This window comes from Nylanderia fulva, unplaced genomic scaffold, assembly GCF_048542155.1.
Source record: "Nylanderia fulva isolate GAGA-0341 unplaced genomic scaffold, ASM4854215v1 Scaffold38, whole genome shotgun sequence".
Lineage (NCBI taxonomy): Eukaryota > Metazoa > Arthropoda > Insecta > Hymenoptera > Formicidae > Nylanderia > Nylanderia fulva.
Window position 1 is genome coordinate 1,111,016 of NW_028190455.1, and position 18,047 is coordinate 1,129,062.

An 18,047-nucleotide genomic window follows, 5' to 3' on the forward strand; every position below is an offset into this window, starting at 1 on the left:
GAATACAACGTAAATAAGTAACAGAGATTAAAGACTGCTGTATACAAAGTATAAATGCAATATATAATATACACTTGAATTGATGAAATACTTATAATACATATATATATATATATAGATAATAAAATGCTAATTTGAATTTCATTAATTCAATGTGAAATATTTATATATTATGCATATGGGTTTAGAACAATCTGTATAGTATACCATTTTATGTGTACACTTCTATATATATATATATATATACACACACATATATATACATATACATATATATATATATATACATAAGTATGTATTCAACAGTATATATGTATATATAAAATAAGCGCCAACCAAAGTTATATTATTTCAGAATTTTCTTTTAAAATTTAGAACACAGCTGTCTTTATACAACACATGTCGGTCTTTATATAAACATTCATAGTATATAAGTCAGAGAGTATTTACTTAACATCTTACGGATTTAAATATGATAGTAAAAGAATGACGAAATGTGGATGTATAATTGTTTAATCGTCGAATTTAATGGAATTAACATGTGTATCTATACGTCCACCGCGGTAGCTACCGCGCTTTTTCTTTTGCTTCTCATGTCGGAATAACTTCCCCCTTGTATGCTTCAACACTTCGTTAGCTCGTTCTCCCCATGATCCGCGTGCACCTTTCTGTCGGGCAAAGAAAACAAAGGATTATAATTATACATTTGCGTATGTCCTCAAAGATTAAAGTACATTTATTGATAACGCAATTGCGAGACCTATCTCTTACCGTTATATACAATCATTTGTTAATCATCAAAAGTGATTTTTTTATTTTGAGGGGATGCCGTGATGTCGAAGGACTTCTTTTTATCGAAACCGCCTCTAAAACCTCCCTTATCATCATCCCCGCTGTTTCCCCACGACTTTCTCGGTCTATCATTTCCCCAAGATTTTCTACCGTCGGAGTCGCCTCTAAAGCCGCCTCCAAAGCCGCCTCCACCGCCGCCGCGACCGCCTCTAAAACCGCCGCCGCCGCGACCACCTCTAAAACCGCCGCCGCGACCACTCCAACCACCGCCATCCCTATCGCCACCGTTGCTCCAACGTCCGCCTCTGTCGCCGGCACCATCCTTGTCCCCAGCACCATCCCTATTGCCACCGTTACTCCAACGTCCGCCTCTGTCGCCATCCCTATCTCCATCGTTGCTCCAACGATTACCTCTATCGTTACCGCCGCCTCTAAATCCGCGCCCTCCCCCCCAACCACCCCTACCACCTCTACCACCTCTACCACCTCTACCGCCTCTACCGCCTCTACCCCCCCTAAATCCATCTGAATCCATCCTGAATCCGCTTCGTTCCGAGTCATTTCTCTTAAAACTATTATCATCTTTTTCTTCCTAGAACAAAAGAGAGAAACAGGTCAATCGCACCCCCTCATATGTTCTTGAAAATATATTATTATATTAATTCTATTTTCTTTTGGCTTTTTTTATTTGTCATAATTCCATAATATTTAAAGTTTAAGATTCGGTGAATGCACGGAAACCTAGCCACATGAACATGGGTCTCAAGCTTTCGGAAAAAGGGCGAGTGACCTGTGTCTCTCGGACGGTTTCCGAGCATTTACCTTTGCTTCGAAAGAATTATTAGCCAGTTTAGGATCCACTGTGATCGCGTCGCTTCTTATACGTTGAAATCTCATTGGCTAAATACAAAATAATAAGTATTAGAAATAATGTTTTGTTACTTAAAAATGCTTAATTGTTGCATAGACAAAGCAATAATACATCATTTGTACAACTAAATGTTCATTGAATATGCTGTAATATTCTGTATATTTCGATATAATATCAATAAGCAAATATGATTTTTGCAAAGACTGCACAGAATATGTGTTGAATCGTATTTTGCATATAGACGTACCTTGTTTTCTTCGTTCAAACTGTCGTTAGCTTTTACAAAGTTGTCATAATTTTTTTTAAATTTTGCCGGCGTTGTTTCTTCTTCATCTTTCGAATGTTTTCGTTTTTGAGTTTTGGTTACTTGAATTTTTGTTTCTTTGACTGGCTCGCTGGAATCTGAATCAGAATCACTTGAAGATTCCTTCTTGGTGGTTGCTTTTGCAGGTGTAGGTTTTGCAGCTGGTGTTTCGTCTTCCGAATCGTCTGAATCTTCGCTGGAAGATTCCTGCTTCTTCAATGCTTTATTAATGTCCGAGCGTTTCGCAAGAGGCTGACTGAATGGTTTTGTCGTTGGTTTCTCTTGTTTATCGGAATCATCATCTGAATCTTCGCTCGACGATTTTTTCTTTGCAGGACCAACTTTACCAGTGGTATTCTGCTTGAGAGTTGGTTTTTCATCGCCGCTGCTCTCTTCGCTCGAGGAAGATTCTTTTTTTTTAGTGACATTTATCGTTGATAGTTTCTTAGCAGGTTGCTCTTCCTCGGTACTATAGTCGCTCGAAGTTTCCTCATTAGTAACTGCTGACTTTTTTGGCGTTAATGTTTTCTTCATAACTGTTTTTATAGGTGATTCTTCATCGCTATCGTCTTCGGTTGATGTTTCTGAATTTTTAACCGATTTAATCTGCTTTTGTGGTTGTGATTTTGGAGTTGCACCTGCTTTTGGTGTAGATGTTTGACTGAGAAAAGCCGATTTCTGCGACTGTCCTTTTAGAGGAACTGCTTTTGGTGCTGGTTTAGCTTCCTCATCGCTGCTGGCTTCGCTCGTGGAAGTGTCTTTCTTCATAACTTTTGATGCCTTGATGGTTGACTGTTTAACAGTAGGCTCTTCATCTTCCGAGGAATCGGAATCGCTATCAGATGAATTGGAGGATTTTTGTTTAAGAGCAGGTTTTGACTGTTTCTTTTTATCATGTTGAATTGGTTGTAGAGAAGGGATACATTGACTGTTGTCGGAACTTTCATCAGAGCTCTCTTCTTCTTGTTTAAGAGATGCCTTGATTTTCGTCTTTGCTTTCTCTGATGTTTTTTGAGCTGGCATTTCCTCGTCACTAGAAGACTCTTCTGAGGAAGTTTTTGTTACTTTTTTAAGTGGTACTGTTTTAATCACCGCTCCTTTGCCATTCACTTGCGTTACATTTTTCGGTGTTTCCTCCTCGCTCTCTGAACTCGATTCCGAGCTACTATCTTTATTCTGTCCAACTACAGAGACCTTTTTAGAGGACAACTGTTGGTAATACTTATATACATCAAATATCGTTGGACATCCTTTCGACAGACTAGGCTGAAAATAAAAAAGCGATTAATTTTTTACATCCCGTTACAATTTAATATCTCAATTCTCAATAAAATAATAATATTAACTTATATAGTTACTACTTTTTTATTTTACAATCGAATATTAAATTAAAAAGCGAGGGAAGAACAAGGATATCTCGATGTGCGTCTGTAAGGTTATCAATATTGAAAATATGATTGTCGCAATCGCTCGCAATATTTATTCTGCGATTAGCAGTAAATATATAAGCAGCATACGATGCAGAATAATAATGAAATAATTGAAAGAAAAACTTTTTTCGGCGTGGCGCGTTCACGTGGTGATGACGAATGGCGGCATTCGGAGTTACCGCGTGTTCACACACCGATTAGTCATTAACGATTTTGGAGCTTACCGCTTTTGTCTTCTTCTGAAAGACATTCGCCAACGAAGCGTCAGTCTTCAACAAATAATCGTACACGAGTCCGGATATGAACGTTTCGTCAAGAGTACTCATAATGCCGGAGAAAAAAATCGTTGATTGCAGCTAGATTTTCCAGTCGACGTTCCTTCCGCAAACTCTTTTTCTGATATGCGTTGGCTTTTGCTCTCAGCGTTGCAGGCGTTTAATCATGGCTCATGTAGCATCAATAGATAGGCTTCTAGAATTCTTCTAGGCTTCATTGTCCACAATGAAAGTGCGCCAAAAAGAAATTGACCAATCGCGCGTCAATCGTGAATGACGTAACAACATGGTTTTCTTCACATGATTAGTCGAGTTTTCTTTCTTGTATGCGAGGGCTTTTATTGGCTCTTTCGACGACGTTTTGGCGCGTTTGCGCCCGATTGATCGAATCCGAGGTTCGTTGAATCTCGGAGATATTTTTTGAAATTCGTAAACCGGCATCCGTGTGACTCTTCGGGTTCTAGACGAAAAAGTGCGAAGTGATTTTTCCTGAATTATGACGGAAACGCAGCAGAAAGCCAGGTGTATTACTCTGAAAGGATCCGCCGAATTGGTTACACAATATCTGAGTAAGTATAATTTTTTATCGGTTAATCGAGGCGAGAGATGTTTGTAACCTCTCTAATTTCATTTTGTTTGCAGAGTATGGAGTCAATAGTATACTCTATCAAAGAGGAATATATCCACCGGAGACGTTCCAAACCTCGGAACACTTCGGCCTATACATCTTCACGTCCATGGACGAGAAGATCACATCTTTCCTAGACACTGTTCTTGGTCAGATTCAAGATTGGCTCATTCAACGTAAAGTGCAAAAGATCACGCTTGTTATAACGAATGTTAATACGAAGGAGGTACTAGAAAAATGGGACTTTAAAGTCGAGAATGAGGAACAAAAAGCTAACGGAATCAGTGGCAAGACTGATCTGCCAGATGGAGAGACAAAGGATGTGAAAACTATACAGAAGGAAATACGTGAAGTGATACGTCAAATTACAGGTAATGTTTGAGAAGTGATTTTAAACAGAGCATTAGATGTTTTTGTTAGATGTTTCCTTCTAATATGAAGCATTTTTACAGGCACGGTGAGTTTTCTGCCTCTCTTGGATTGCCTATGCTCCTTCGACATACTTGCATACACAGTACCTGACTGTAACATTCCTAATCAGTGGGACGAGACTCAGCCAGTTTTTATTGCAAACAGTCAAGAGGTACAACTTAGATCATTTTCAACTTCTATACATAAAATGGATACTATAGTCAGTTATAAAAATACGTGAGCTTACTTGTTTTTCTATGTGGTAATTGTAAATTCAAATTCAATTTTATGTCACGTATTAATCATCATCTACCAAAGACTGCTTTTATTAATTGTTGTTAAATATGATTTTGATCATTGATTATTAATGACTGGTTCAAACAGCAGAATCACATACTAGTACAGTAACAGCCAATATGGTATTTTAATTGATACATCAATTATCTTTTACATGTTTTCACAAATATTTTTGATAAAACATATTTTAAATACAGGGTGAATCATTTTAAGCAACGCACGTAAATATCTCGTATAGTAAGCAAGATGGAAAAAGTCTCAAGAATTTTTCGACTATGAGGGGGACATAAGATGGTGTCATTGATTTGAATTGAACATTTTACAAAATATTTTACATTTTATGCCAGAAAATTGTAAACTTTAAACTTTTATAATTTGAAAAATACATCATCAAACTTTTGGAAAGCTTTTTAGATAAACTATAAGAATATGTAATAAAAAATAGCAGGTTCTATTTAAGAAATTGAAGGTGACTCTCACGTGACCTTTAAATGATTATACAAAGTCAAATCAATAATACTATTTTATGTTTCTCTCATAGTCAAAAAATTTTTGTTCGAAACATTTTTTTCCATCTTGCTTATTATACGAGATATTTACGTGCGTTGATTAAAATAGCTCAACCTGTATACTTAAGAGTATTAGAAAAGGAAAGAGTAACATGTTTAAATATATTTTCAATTGATAACAATGTTAATTAAATACTAACAGTATATGAATAATTGTTTTAAGTTAATTTTTCTACTATTATATTAATAAGCTTATTAAAATTAATTTTTGTGCATTAAAATTATTATAATCTCTATATTTTTGAATATTTTAGACTTTAGTTATAAATAAAATTTTGAAACTTTTTTTAAATATAAAAAAGAAAAATAGGAATTATAAGAATAAGAAAGATGATTGTGAGCATAAGAAAGGTAAGGAAGCACATGGAGCACTGACAAGAATCTTGGCAGATTTTATTAAAACATAATTGATCATTACACTTAACACAGGAGTTACATTTGGTTACTTGGCAAAGCATGAGAAATACGACTAGAATAAAGTATTTTTGCTTGTCGACGTTTCATGGTAATTTGCCTAGCGTTAGAATCTTTCAGCGTAAAGCTTTTCTCACATGGAATTTCAACCATTTCCTAACGATTCCTTACATTACACTCCATTTTGGAGTCTAAAGCATTTTAAAACGGAATCGTATAATTCAAACGTAATTAAGTGTTTTATGCTTTTTTAATTTAAGCAAATTGTATTTTACAAACACATTTATAGGCCTGAATAATTAACGTAACATATTTCATTATAATCTGCCTCGCTCGAGTACGAGCGGAAATTGGTAATAAAAATCATCTTGTGCCTTATATACGCTATTGTTTGTCCGCGATGCCCAATACTCGGTGCTTGATCTGATGACAAATCTAAATGAGCGAAAGTAATTGCTTTTTATTTGAATATAATTGGCATGCGCTTTGAAAATTTTATTTTTAATGTGCAATAAGCCTCACATAAAGAGCGATTTGCGATAATTATAAAACTTAACGTGAAAAATTTTTTTGAAACTGTTACGAAAAATATTCGAGGAAAATTATTTTTGCAATGTATTGTGCAAATTTAAGTAGAATAAATATTTCCCGTATGTATCCGATTATATATCTAGATAATTGATATCTGTTACATTATTATAAATATATTTACATGAAAATTTCTGCTTCAATTTATTATAATCTCGGTGTATTATAATTTTAAAATTTTGTATATTTTACATTAATTTGTAATTGTAATTTTATTATCCATTTAGCATTGATAATTAAAATTACTAAATATATATATGTGTGAAACTCGATTTTTAACATAGGGAAAAAATCAATACTTTGAAACATAGAAAGCATTAACATTTTTATTGCATATACTGTTCATTATCATAGGCGATCATCATAAATGTAACGCTCCAAAGAGTAGCCAATTATCAGAATAAAAGAAAATATCGCTTCTCTCATTTATATTTGCCATATTATGAGCATATCTCGGTCTTGCCGAGATACGATCGTAGAAGATCGTATTTCGGGAAACATCAATGGCGATCTACACTTTTATTAGTAATTCGCCGCGTTAGTTTCCCTTACAATAATTTCGCTATTAACGTTAATACTTCGTGCTGCTAGAATTAGCCATATTAGTCCACGGTGCGTAGTCAATTCGCTATAAGGACTATCGCGGAACGTAAAACGTTCGCTTCACGTTACATGTCACAACTCCTGTCCGCTTGGCTCGTCTTCGAGATATACGGTAACTTTTGAGAAAATAGCACACTTTCCAGATTGTAAAAAATATCCCAAACTTTCGATGCACTTTTATGAACATTTTAAATTTCAACGATCCGTCTTTACAGATATTTTATGTGAATTACATTAATAAATTACATTAATAAATTACATTAATAAATATTTATCTATCTGAAATTTAATATTACATTCTTGCAATTTTCTCTTAACATAGCAATTGCAATAATATTTTTCGGCAACCAATACATCTGTCTTTTTGTTCTTTTTACATTTTTTTTAACGAACACATCAAAGATAACATTTAAAATTAGGAATGTTTAATGAATAGTATTTTACATTTTGCAAGAGATGATTTGAGTTTCTAGCGTGGCGATGTTTCACGTGAATATAACTGCATATAATTGTAAAGGTTTTTTTTCTACTCTCGAAATATTCCGTTTCTCTTCAAAAGCACGTGGTTAAACGCCATAGACGGACATTACAGTCGTAATAGTTCTTCGCATCCAAGCCATGCGCTCTTTAAATGTCTCTAGACTAGTTTTGCTCCGCATTCGTTTTTAGCTCACACACTGCAAAAGCTGCTGGAGATACGCTGCAGTTTTACAAACGCATTTTATTCCGTTTATCTCCGTGATACCATAAGATAGCGATATATTGGACAATACGATAATCTTGGCCGATTTATGAATTATTTATTACTATAAATTATTAAAAAAAAATACTTAAAATCGCTTTTTCCCTTGCGCGATATAAATTGAGCAATTGAGATTGTTATTAGAAAAATAAAAAAAAAATTGGAACGTAAAAAAACATCGATTTCCATCGGGTTGATAAACATTGAAATTGAATATTATGATGAATGAACATGTGAAAGCTGTAGCTTTTAAAATTAATATTAGTCCAAATCAATTTTGAGCTTTAAATTGTTATAATGATAAAATAATCCCGAATGTAATTTTTCAATTGTTAAAATGTGATTTTACCGTTAATACGTTGCCAATAACAGTAACGATAACGAAAATATATTTGTTTAAATATGCACAAATGCACAGTGATATAAATTCATATGCTTCCAATTCTCCTACATTTTATTCTATCACTGTTTCACATTGTTTCGTAATTTTTAATAATTCAGAACGGCGGATATTGTTCGTTCGGTCACGATAAAGCCATTTGTCGCACATCTATACGATATAACGGAGCAATGCGGATATATTGCGTCTTTAGTAACATTATGCGGTAATTCTTCGTAAATACCGTAGAAACGTGTCTCTAGTAAAAACATTGAAAAATAAACAACGCGAGAAACAATATACAATATTTTACAGTAGCGCTTAGTATACCAATGATTGGGCGTTTTCGCGAAACGGTGATTCTCGCAACGATTATCAGGTTTGCGAAGAAAGTGTCATCGATCGAACCGTATTTAATTAATATCGCATCTACAATTTGCACGATTCGCGGGAGATTTTTTTTTTGACCGCAATTTTTTGATCGAGCACCCACATGTGCGCGAGAGAAATAGAAAGAATCAAGTACAGCCAACGCGATAAAGTATTAATTGTCGGCTGTCATAATTGATAAAGTAAACATTTCATCGCGTTAATCAATCGCCGATGCGATGGCGATGCGCATGCGTGATGCTGAACCACCGTTCCACGATCCCATCCAGCCTCTCTCTCGCATGGACCGAAAATCGATTCCTCTTACGTGTAAAATCGCGTTCGTTTCGCAACGCGCGTAGTCCAGAGCGCAAAACTGCACGCTCAAATTGTCATTTTATTTATTTATACACTTCTACTTAAGTTTACCTCGTACTAACGCTATATCGATTTACGATCGTTTTTTTTATGCATAAAATATCATAAAATACATTCTTTCTTTTGTTCACTATTCGCGGACTCGCCGTCTCGTCCCGATAATCGCGCGTTCGAGCCAAGTTGCAATATTCGATAGTCGAAAAATTTTAAAGCCACGCAAGTCAAATATTTTGACAAACACATCAAGATGTATTATTCGTTAATACAATATTATATTTCCTCGTTTTTTGTGAGTTTATTGAAAAGGAAGCGAAGAGAATCGCTTTATTTAAAATCTCTTTACAATAAACGTGTATTATACGTACATTGTGTTTTTAAATATTTAAAAATTCAAAAGAAATTATGTAGATAGAAATAATATTTTCCCAACGAGAAGGGGACTTTAATTTTATTTGTACAACTTTTATTCATTAGCATTTCCGCTGCCATAAAATTGAAACTCGCTCGTCGACGTCACGAAATATCGATCATTACAGCGAATCTCGCGATGTACTCACGATGACTTTCATACAAATCGTTCGATAGGTACGAGCGACGAAACGAATTCAACAAAAAAGCACGGCGGCACTAGTAAGCTTGCACGGACATCATTCGCTACGACGATCTCTCTTTTTTTATATTCTTTTCTCTTCGCTCGAGAATCTGTCTGGTTTATATAGCTAGAGTCGCAAAGTACTTTCCGCTTCTCATCGCGTGAGAACGGCTCGGAACACTCTGCTCGCTTGTTCGCCCACAAAACTACCTATACGAAACCGTGTAAGTTCCTAAGATGTAAAAAGTAAGCGCATACGTTCGCTCTCGTTGATGGAAATGTCAAACGTATCCGTCGATCGACATCAACTATTATTGCCATCTGTAATCTGCGCGAATGTTTTTTTAGCTTTATAGAAAATTTTCTTCCGCTGTAAATTTTCTCGAAATATATCGTTTGTATCATAAGAATTGGTTTGTGTGCGTATCGACAATTTTAAAATAGTAAAAATCAATAATCTATAAATAATATGTAATTTATCAATTTTTCGTTTAATTATTTTTTTCATATCCATTTTTTTATTATTTAATGAGACGTGATGTATTTTTTATAAATATACATCCATTACAATTCAGAAATACTCTAAAAATAACAAGTATTATTATTTATTTGTCTTTTCTGATAGCAGAAAGCTAAGGCAATTATTTGCTTCAATTAAAGTTAATTCAATTTTGTCGAAAGTACATAATGCAAACAACCATCAACGTCACACGATTTCATCACGTTATCTTCTATTATTCGCCTTTCTCGAATCATGAGTGAAAATAGTTTGGCATTTCGATCGGTCGAGAGTCGATGTGCTACGCTTAAAACGCGGGCGCCTAAAAAGAGGGTACGAGGAGATTACTTTGTACAATAGGGGCTTCCTGAACGCGTCGTTGGGGCCGGATTTCTTTTCGGCGAAATCTCTTCGGGAGTCGCGGAACGCCTTTTCGCGGCTGGCTAAGTCCTCTCTTAGCATACAAAACGGTTGCGACGTATCTTCCGGGCTATATAACGAATTTTTCGTTTTCTAACCATTCTAGTATCTCCACGAACAGTTTTAGTATCTTTAGGATTTTATTGTTTATTCTCGAGGCTTGATTTAAATACATTCGCATTTTAAACTTAAACTTGACATAACTAAGGAAAATAATTTAAAGTTATCTTGCGGCGAAAATAAGAAAAATATACGTTCGAGATAAGGAAATATAATATTCGCAAATATAATACAAAATCCAAATCTTTAGAGTTTTTCTTCGCAACATGAGTATGTAAAATATGTATACATATTTATGAAACGCGAGATGTATATAATAATCCGAATAATAAATTGGAGCAAGTGTACATAAGCGTAATTTAAATAAATTATATGAACAACATTTTAAAATAACTTAACTAGATTTTATAAGAGAATTTGATGTAGATAATAAAAAGCATATTTCATTAAAAAAAAGTAGAGGTAATAAGAAAAACAAGAAGTGGTTTTTTACGAGATAGTTGCAAATATAATATAGCTCTTAATCAAAATTTTCTTTGAATTATATTATAGGCCTTTACGCGAACGCGCGTACGCGTGTAATTAACGGTACGAGATTAGTTGTCTCGTTATGCATTATCGACCAAGGTATCCAAAGTTGCCTAGTTAAAATTTCGCTGCAGCAGCTTATGTAATTGTAGGACACTCCGCTAATTAAAGCGCGCGTCCTGTTTGTAGAAGTTGAACGTCCCGCGTTACTTGGCGTGCCCGGAAGATACCGCGGTCCCTCCTGCGGAAAACTCTGATCCTGGAAATCCTATTACAGTACTCGGGATCATCCTCGCGGGTCCCTCCTCTTCCTGCGCAATCCCGTAAAATGATATCACGACATGCCCCTGGTAGTACGTCGATCTGCACGTGCCCTATGGTATAGTTTTACGACGGCTTTCCTCTCTCATTCTCCCCGTTTTCCCCGTACAAACTTCCCTGAAAACGGAGCGATTCGAGATCCACTTTTCGTGATATACTTTTCCTTTTATCCGCAGCAGAAATCACAAGTGCGCTCTCGCAATCGCGATATTTTGACATTGACTTTACATCGATTCCACGATGTAAGATGATATTTGTCAAACTCTGAATCTCATATTTTTGTGGAAGAAAATAATAGAGATTGGTCCAATGATTCTTTTAATAATTGCGAGAAATATCTATTGAAGGAAATATTTTATAAAAAATATTGTAATAGCCATAATAGAAAAAATATTAGAATAGTTTAGAATAGTTTTACTCTAGTAAGCCAAGAGAAACTAATTTAGTCAAAAATAAATATACACGGATATATTCTTAATGATTATAGAGATCATTTGTCAATGTAACGATTTACTATAATCAAGAGTTTGTACTCAAGATTTGCAACAAGATAATAAATGTCCCTGGGAGAATATTTTAACCAGAGAACAAAGATTGTAATAAGTGGCGGAGCGAGTTGTTAATAATACTTTCTTCCACATTTATTCGCGTCGTTTTAGCGCCTCGTGATTTCTTCCCGTCGAACGGAGGGTCGAAGTTTTCTTGCAGATGAAGTGATGAGAGGTGCGTCGTTGAAAGTTTTCTAATCCCGTTCGTGGAGGAAGTCGTGGGGGATTTCCTCCGGGCAAACGTGCGAGTACTCTGCTACGTGACAGTCTGTAAGCAAACGATAAGAATTATTCAACACGCACGTTTTGTGAGAAATAAAAGTCTTTGAAAAACAAAAAAAAATTTTTCATTTTTCGAACACTCTTTCGTCCACTTCTCATCCCATCTTCGATCCAGAAAAATAAATTCCTTTCAAAATTTCCTATCAAAATTTTGTTTAATACTCGAAGCTACGTAATTTTTCGCTTAATGTTCTGTTCGAAAAATTTATGACTTTAATAACAAACTCGAAGATGAAAAAGATATCAAAAAAGAATAAAATTAATAAAACAATCATTTTGTTACTAAATTTAATTAGTATTTATTGAACTGTGTGCAAATGAAGTAAGAGTGAAAATTTTCGATGACATTTTATTAATTTTGAAATTAAATCATCACACTACGCGAAATCGTGTAGAAAATGTTAGCGAAAAGTGGCAAACTGAAGAAACATGTTGGGAGAACAAAATATTCAAATAACTTTCTTTTCTCGAAAAAAAAGAAAAAAGAAAGTAGGATACTTTTGACTTATGCCCTTCGCTCGGCGAATATCGATCGCACGTCTGCTTCGAAGAAGGAAGAATGTCTTTGGCGAACTTTCGGCCAACATTTCTCTTTTAAAATGAAAAACTCGCACCTTTCCGTTCTCACCTTTTCTGTGATGCAGGACGAAGGCGCAGTTCCGAGCGCAGGATTGAAACTTTTCTTCTTGCCGCTCTCTTCCGGGCCTTTTATTCCGCAGAAAAGGACGCTCAGCACGATACAGCTTTCGTCCAGGCTATCTCGCGAAATTTTGACTCACGACGGTCCAGGATGCATTATGCGCGAGGATGATGTTGGTCGGCGGCTCGCTTCGTCCCCTGAGGCTCTCCTGCGGCAGGAAGTAGCGAGCCAAATTATTACTGCAGCGCGAAAGGTGCCGCTAATACCGTCGGCTCTTTCCGGCCTAATTAGCACAGAACCATTAGGTTTATCTACGAGCATCAGGGTCACCAGGCTCCCTCGAGGAAACTGTTAGATTAGGAGAAGACAAAAGGGGCCAGAGTTCGCTTTCGCTAGGACTTGAGCACTGAATGATTAAGTTCTCCGAGTGTGGAAGTATAGTTAATAATAAATCATTAGGTATATATATATATTTATATATATATATATATATATATATACGTGAGATGTGTTTTCCCGCGATCTGTGGATAATACATTTTATTTCAACATCTGGGCGTTGAAATGTTGAAAAATAAATGTGCAATATAGGCGAACAAATCTTATTAATACATAAAATCTTGGCACGCAACGGAATCGTTATTAAAGAATATGAGGCTGCGCGAAATCTTTCATTTCTTAACGAAACATTTATCTTAGGTACTTGTTCGGATTCGTAGTGCCTTTTAATTCTTTGCATCGCGCAGCTTGAAAGAGATAGAGTTTAATTGAGATTAGCGTAGTTAACGAGCCGATGCCTGGGAGGGATTAACTTTGAGAAACTATCTAATCGTTGTAAACTTTTAATTAACCGCTTTCGCAATTATTTAAGCGTGAGGATCAAGTCCTTCTAATGACTTCGTTACCATTTATTTCGATCATTCTTCTCTTATTTTCTATTCTTTCGAGCTCGTAAATTATTGAAAATTGCACATTCGCGTTACAAGCAGTTAGAATTAGATAATAGATGACTGTCCACGGACTCGGTTTTGTCAAGTAGCTAGCGGTGATAATGGGCCTTCCTTCTAATTAGAACGGACCATTAAGCTCTTATCCATGATCGTTAGACTCGTCGAGTTCGGTTCTTGCACCATTTGGTGTCGGAAGGATCGCGCCTTATTGACAAATTCTCGAAGCTACATTCGAATCTTAATTAGTGAATCAACGAGCAATCTGAAGAGTAAATGTAAAGCTTGAAACTGAAACTGCCTCTCGGCAATTAAGCTCGAGCAGAATTCAAAGTCTTTAGAAGTTAATCATTTTCTTTGCCCAAATATAATTCGATATCTCATATTACGTCTGTTACTATTAATATTATTGATCAAAGAAATTCTATGCGTATATAATCATTATCCATTATACAACAAAAGTCTTTAGTTCATTCAATATCTAAAAAATATATTTATGAAATAAATTTTTTCGAAGATTTATGATCGTTACATATAATTATTATATACAGAGAGAGAATTTTCTCTTAGAATTTACCCTCAAAATCATGAGACAAAATCGTGGGACAATATATATATTTACCATAATAAAAATATCTATCAATAAGATATAAGATATACGTTCAATTAATTTCACTATGTACATATTAATATTTTTTATTGCGATGAATATTAATCAGAGAAACTCTTATAAAATTCTAAGAGAAAACTCCGTGTACAATTAACACAAAAGGAGACATTTATTACACGTGCGCATCATATTGTATTTGATTAATGTTCCGCTCGATAAGAATTCGATAAAATGTCATCGGTCAGGCTCGTAAAATTCCCGCGACCGGGGATCTATGCTCGCGATCGAGAATCATCGGATGAATTGTCCGGCCATCATCATCGCGCCCACGAGGATCCGGCCGGCGATAATTGATGAAATGAATCACGTTGACATCGACGGTGATCGTTAGCAATGAGCGGGAGAACACGAACCGCGAGCTATCGTTAATCACTAGGTCTGACACGTCCGAGCCATCGTTTGTTACTTTCGGGAAAGTTGCGGTGGTCGCCCGACCACTCCGATGCGAGTTATCAATTTCGTGGGACAGCGTCGTTTGGCTTAGGTTAATTAAAAATTAATACATTAATTATTACGGAACGGTTATGCCAAAGAACTTTTTCTTTCCGTGCGATAGCGTCAAGTTCATCGATCGGAGCAATAAAGAATTTGGAACATAAATTTTATACACCGCACCCCTTCGCAGATGATGGCGTAATTAAAGAATGAGATGATAACGATGACGTATTAAATCTTTGCTTGGCCTTCAAAGTTTTTTTATAATTAAGTTTGGAGTTTCACATTTTATCCTATATTTTATTGATTAAATTATTAATGAAATTTTCACACTTTCGACAAAGTTTCCAACCGGTCTAACGGGCGCGGTAATCAGCACTTGTACCGTGTCTCAAGATTCTCTCTCTCTCTCTCTCGCCTTATCCCCGGAAGTTAACAACTATCGGCTTTGTAGCTGTGCTTAAATTAACGCGAGTTTCGCGTTGAATAGTTTGCAAGTCCATTACAGATGCATTAAGAATATATATATATATATATATATATATGCGTATACGTGCACGTCTGAATTCTCCGCTCGTTCTCTTCAGCTACGAGGACACGTTATACTTTGCACACGATTACTTCAGGGCATGACACTCAAAACTGACAAAGCTACCGTCTCGATGTGCGATGAGCATCTTAAAGTTATTCTCACCAATGTCGGTTAACTCTAATTATTGCAATTTAACTGTTTCTCTCTATCTTCTTTCCCATTGAATGCAGATGCTATAAATTTTGAAAGAACATAGGCGGAGAAATGAACGCAAAGAAAGTTGAAAATATAGTGATTAATATATCTTATATTTTATTTGCTAAATTAAATTTTATTTTCAGTATTTATATTTAATTAATGCGAAAATATATTCTCCTGATAATATATGATAAAATAATTCGCGCCTAAAGAATGAGAAAATAATATCGCAGATTTTGCGCAATCTTGTGCACGAGGCAAGAAAACAAGATGTCGATAGCGAAGAGAAACTTTTCGCTCACTTGTGCCGCGAAGATTCGTATCTTTTTCCTTTGGGTAATATACGTGAAGCCTGTCATGAATTTTCGTGGCCGTCGACTAGTACCTTTTACGCGAAGCGTTTATGCGACGTGCGTTTCGAGGATACGAGGGGCTTTCCCGCAAAGAGCTTTCGGCATCGCGCGAGGACTGCTACGAGCTTAGTAAGGAGTTCCGCAGAGACATCCGGCTCGTTCGTATCCCCCAGGTATCGTTTCTCCTACCGCGCGCGTAGTTTTCAGCTTTTACCCTTTGCCTTTCTTTTTAGTCTGCTTTTCTTTACGAAAAACGGTCAGCCGTATCGTTTCCGCCTGACGTAGCGCCGTCTAAGGACATCGGGGAGCCACTGGACGTTATTGCATGAGATATACAGTTACATATACATAGATACACGTATGTTTCTCTCTCCGAGTTTCTCTCTACGCGTACTTTCTACGAACAGTTATCGATATTCGATTGCGACCCTCTCAAGGCTTTGCCGGCTATAAAAGCGTGTCCGAGAAGAAGCGAAGGAGATAACGCAAAGTGTGTAGAACGAATGTGAAACTTTTATTTCTTTTATTGTTTTTGTGCGCCCGTGGGAACAGACGATGAAATGTTTTACGCAAATTACGGCGGATTCCTCGAAGCGAGTACACAGTTGTAGAGCCTCCGAAATTTCCCCCTATATAATCGATCTCCAAGGAAGTCCCACATAAAATTTACTCCTTCCATCTCTCCCGACGTATAACTTCGGCATTGAAGATCATTTTCGCCGAGTCGCGCAACTTCAACTTTGTATACGTGACTCGTGTCGCAAGGACCACCCTTCGGCAGGACGATAAATCACGGGGAACCCGTTGAGCCCCTTTATATCGGCACGCCGCGAAAGCAGCTTCGTCTTCCTTCGTTCATCAGCGAGGTGACGTGGCCGTTGCGACAACTTTTTGCTGTTATGCAGGGTGTCGCAGAACCAACCCACCGCAAGTTCTTTCAACGACAGATAATAGAAGGAAAACGAAAGAAGAATGATAGCAGTTTTATAATGTCGCTCGAGGCAACGACCATTTTTTTTACCCAAGTTAAATATTTTGTATTTGAAATTTCAACTCTCGAGTTTATAAAATTATTCTGCATTAAGTTAATTAGAAGTGATTCAACACACGAACAGAAACTTCGAATATTTAAATAAATAGCTAAACTTTGCCTTTCAACTTAATTTGTTAACTCCAGTTTATCTCAATAAAGACTTCAGGGATTCAGATTTATTCGCGTCTAGATATTTAATGTTGATAATTAGAAACTTGTGCGACACGAATAATGTTCTTCCATTTCAATATCCATATCGCAAAGAGAAGTGTTCGATAGATGATCGTAAAATCCTCGTTAAAAAGAGCACTCGTTCTGCGGTATTCACGATCAGTGTTGTGCTTAGATGATTTTAAAATTAGCAAGATAAATACGAGATAAAAATATGTAAATTCATCTTAGATAAGATAAAAATAATTTTGTTTTAAATATATATAGATAAAAGATAAAATTATGTGACAACTCATCCAGATAATTTGCTAGTAAATGTAAATTATAAAAAGGATATAAAAATATATGTATTCATATTTTTATTTATAAATTTGTATCGCTTACTGCTTAAGTTCTACTATTTAAGTATTTTTATGTGCTATGATTCTAAACCAAAATTATCTGAAAATTATTCTAGATAATTTAATAAAGATAATACTTTTTTCATCTAACAAGGGACATGTCACAACTGTCCGGAACCGATTTGATTCTCCTTGAAATATGTTGTTAAATACACAAATCTAAAAGACACGTATTTTTTTATACGTGCGCAATTTGAGTTTTAAGGGGTGAAACACCCCTTTAAAGAATAACGGTATTTTTCTTTAGGATCAAATATCTGCTAAACTATAAGAGATATAAAGAAAAAACGTACAACAAATTTTAATGGCTTGAAGAGTACTTTAAAGTTATATGAACAAAAATTTTTTTTTTTTTTTTTTTTTTTAAA

The 18,047-nt window shown here is 35.6% G+C and overlaps 2 protein-coding genes and 1 long non-coding RNA gene across 6 annotated transcripts in view; 1 reads left to right on the forward strand and 2 right to left on the reverse strand.

The window, feature by feature from the left end:
- Window positions 1-497: 497 nt before the first annotated feature.
- Window positions 498-3,827, reverse strand: Nopp140 (nucleolar and coiled-body phosphoprotein 1). Of its 2 annotated transcripts, none has more exons than XM_085485606.1 (4): window positions 3,622-3,825; window positions 1,911-3,233; window positions 1,615-1,692; window positions 498-668 (listed from the first exon to the last, which is right to left on the reverse strand). In XM_085485606.1, exons 1-4 carry the CDS (start codon window positions 3,721-3,723, stop codon window positions 513-515), a joined length of 1,659 nt encoding a protein of 552 aa, XP_085341732.1. In that variant the 5' UTR covers window positions 3,724-3,825; the 3' UTR covers window positions 498-512. The 2 variants fall into 2 exon arrangements, with proteins under 2 accessions (XP_085341732.1, XP_029157200.2); XM_029301367.2 differs by lacking the exon at window positions 1,615-1,692 and adding an exon at window positions 772-1,384 and having other exon boundaries at window positions 604-668; window positions 3,622-3,827.
- Window positions 3,828-4,006: 179 nt separating this feature from the next.
- Window positions 4,007-18,047, forward strand: part of mad2 (mitotic arrest deficient 2) — an 80,771-nt gene continuing 66,730 nt past the window's right edge. The window contains exons 1-4 of one of the 3 annotated variants that reach the window (XM_085485617.1): window positions 4,007-4,241; window positions 4,315-4,671; window positions 4,753-4,883; window positions 12,130-12,329. In XM_085485617.1, the coding sequence (XP_085341743.1) occupies window positions 4,169-4,241; window positions 4,315-4,671; window positions 4,753-4,883; window positions 12,130-12,216 (648 nt within the window). In that variant the 5' untranslated portion in view covers window positions 4,007-4,168 and the 3' untranslated portion in view covers window positions 12,217-12,329. Of the gene's footprint in view, window positions 4,242-4,314; window positions 4,672-4,752; window positions 6,370-12,129; window positions 12,330-18,047 lie in introns of those variants that run through there. The other 2 variants (XM_085485618.1, XM_029302586.2) reach the window with 2 other exon arrangements.
- Window positions 5,947-18,042, reverse strand: LOC146722041 (uncharacterized). The gene is made up of 2 exons (XR_014925360.1): window positions 12,929-18,042; window positions 5,947-12,286 (listed from the first exon to the last, which is right to left on the reverse strand). It is a non-coding gene; the product is annotated as an uncharacterized LOC146722041 (long non-coding RNA).

What these genes read in the sequence shown, in the direction of transcription:
- Nopp140 (XM_029301367.2), bottom strand. Translation starts at nt 3,723, where the DNA reads ATGAGTACTCTTGACGAAACGTTCATATCCGGACTCGTGTACGATTAT. An exon ending in TTCAGAAGAAGACAAAAGCG is followed by an intron (nt 3,234 to 3,621) that starts GTAAGCTCCAAA and finishes TTTTATTTTCAG; the next exon opens with CCTAGTCTGTCGAAAGGATG. An exon ending in GTTTGAACGAAGAAAACAAG is followed by an intron (nt 1,385 to 1,910) that starts GTACGTCTATAT and finishes CTTTTGTTCTAG; the next exon opens with GAAGAAAAAGATGATAATAG.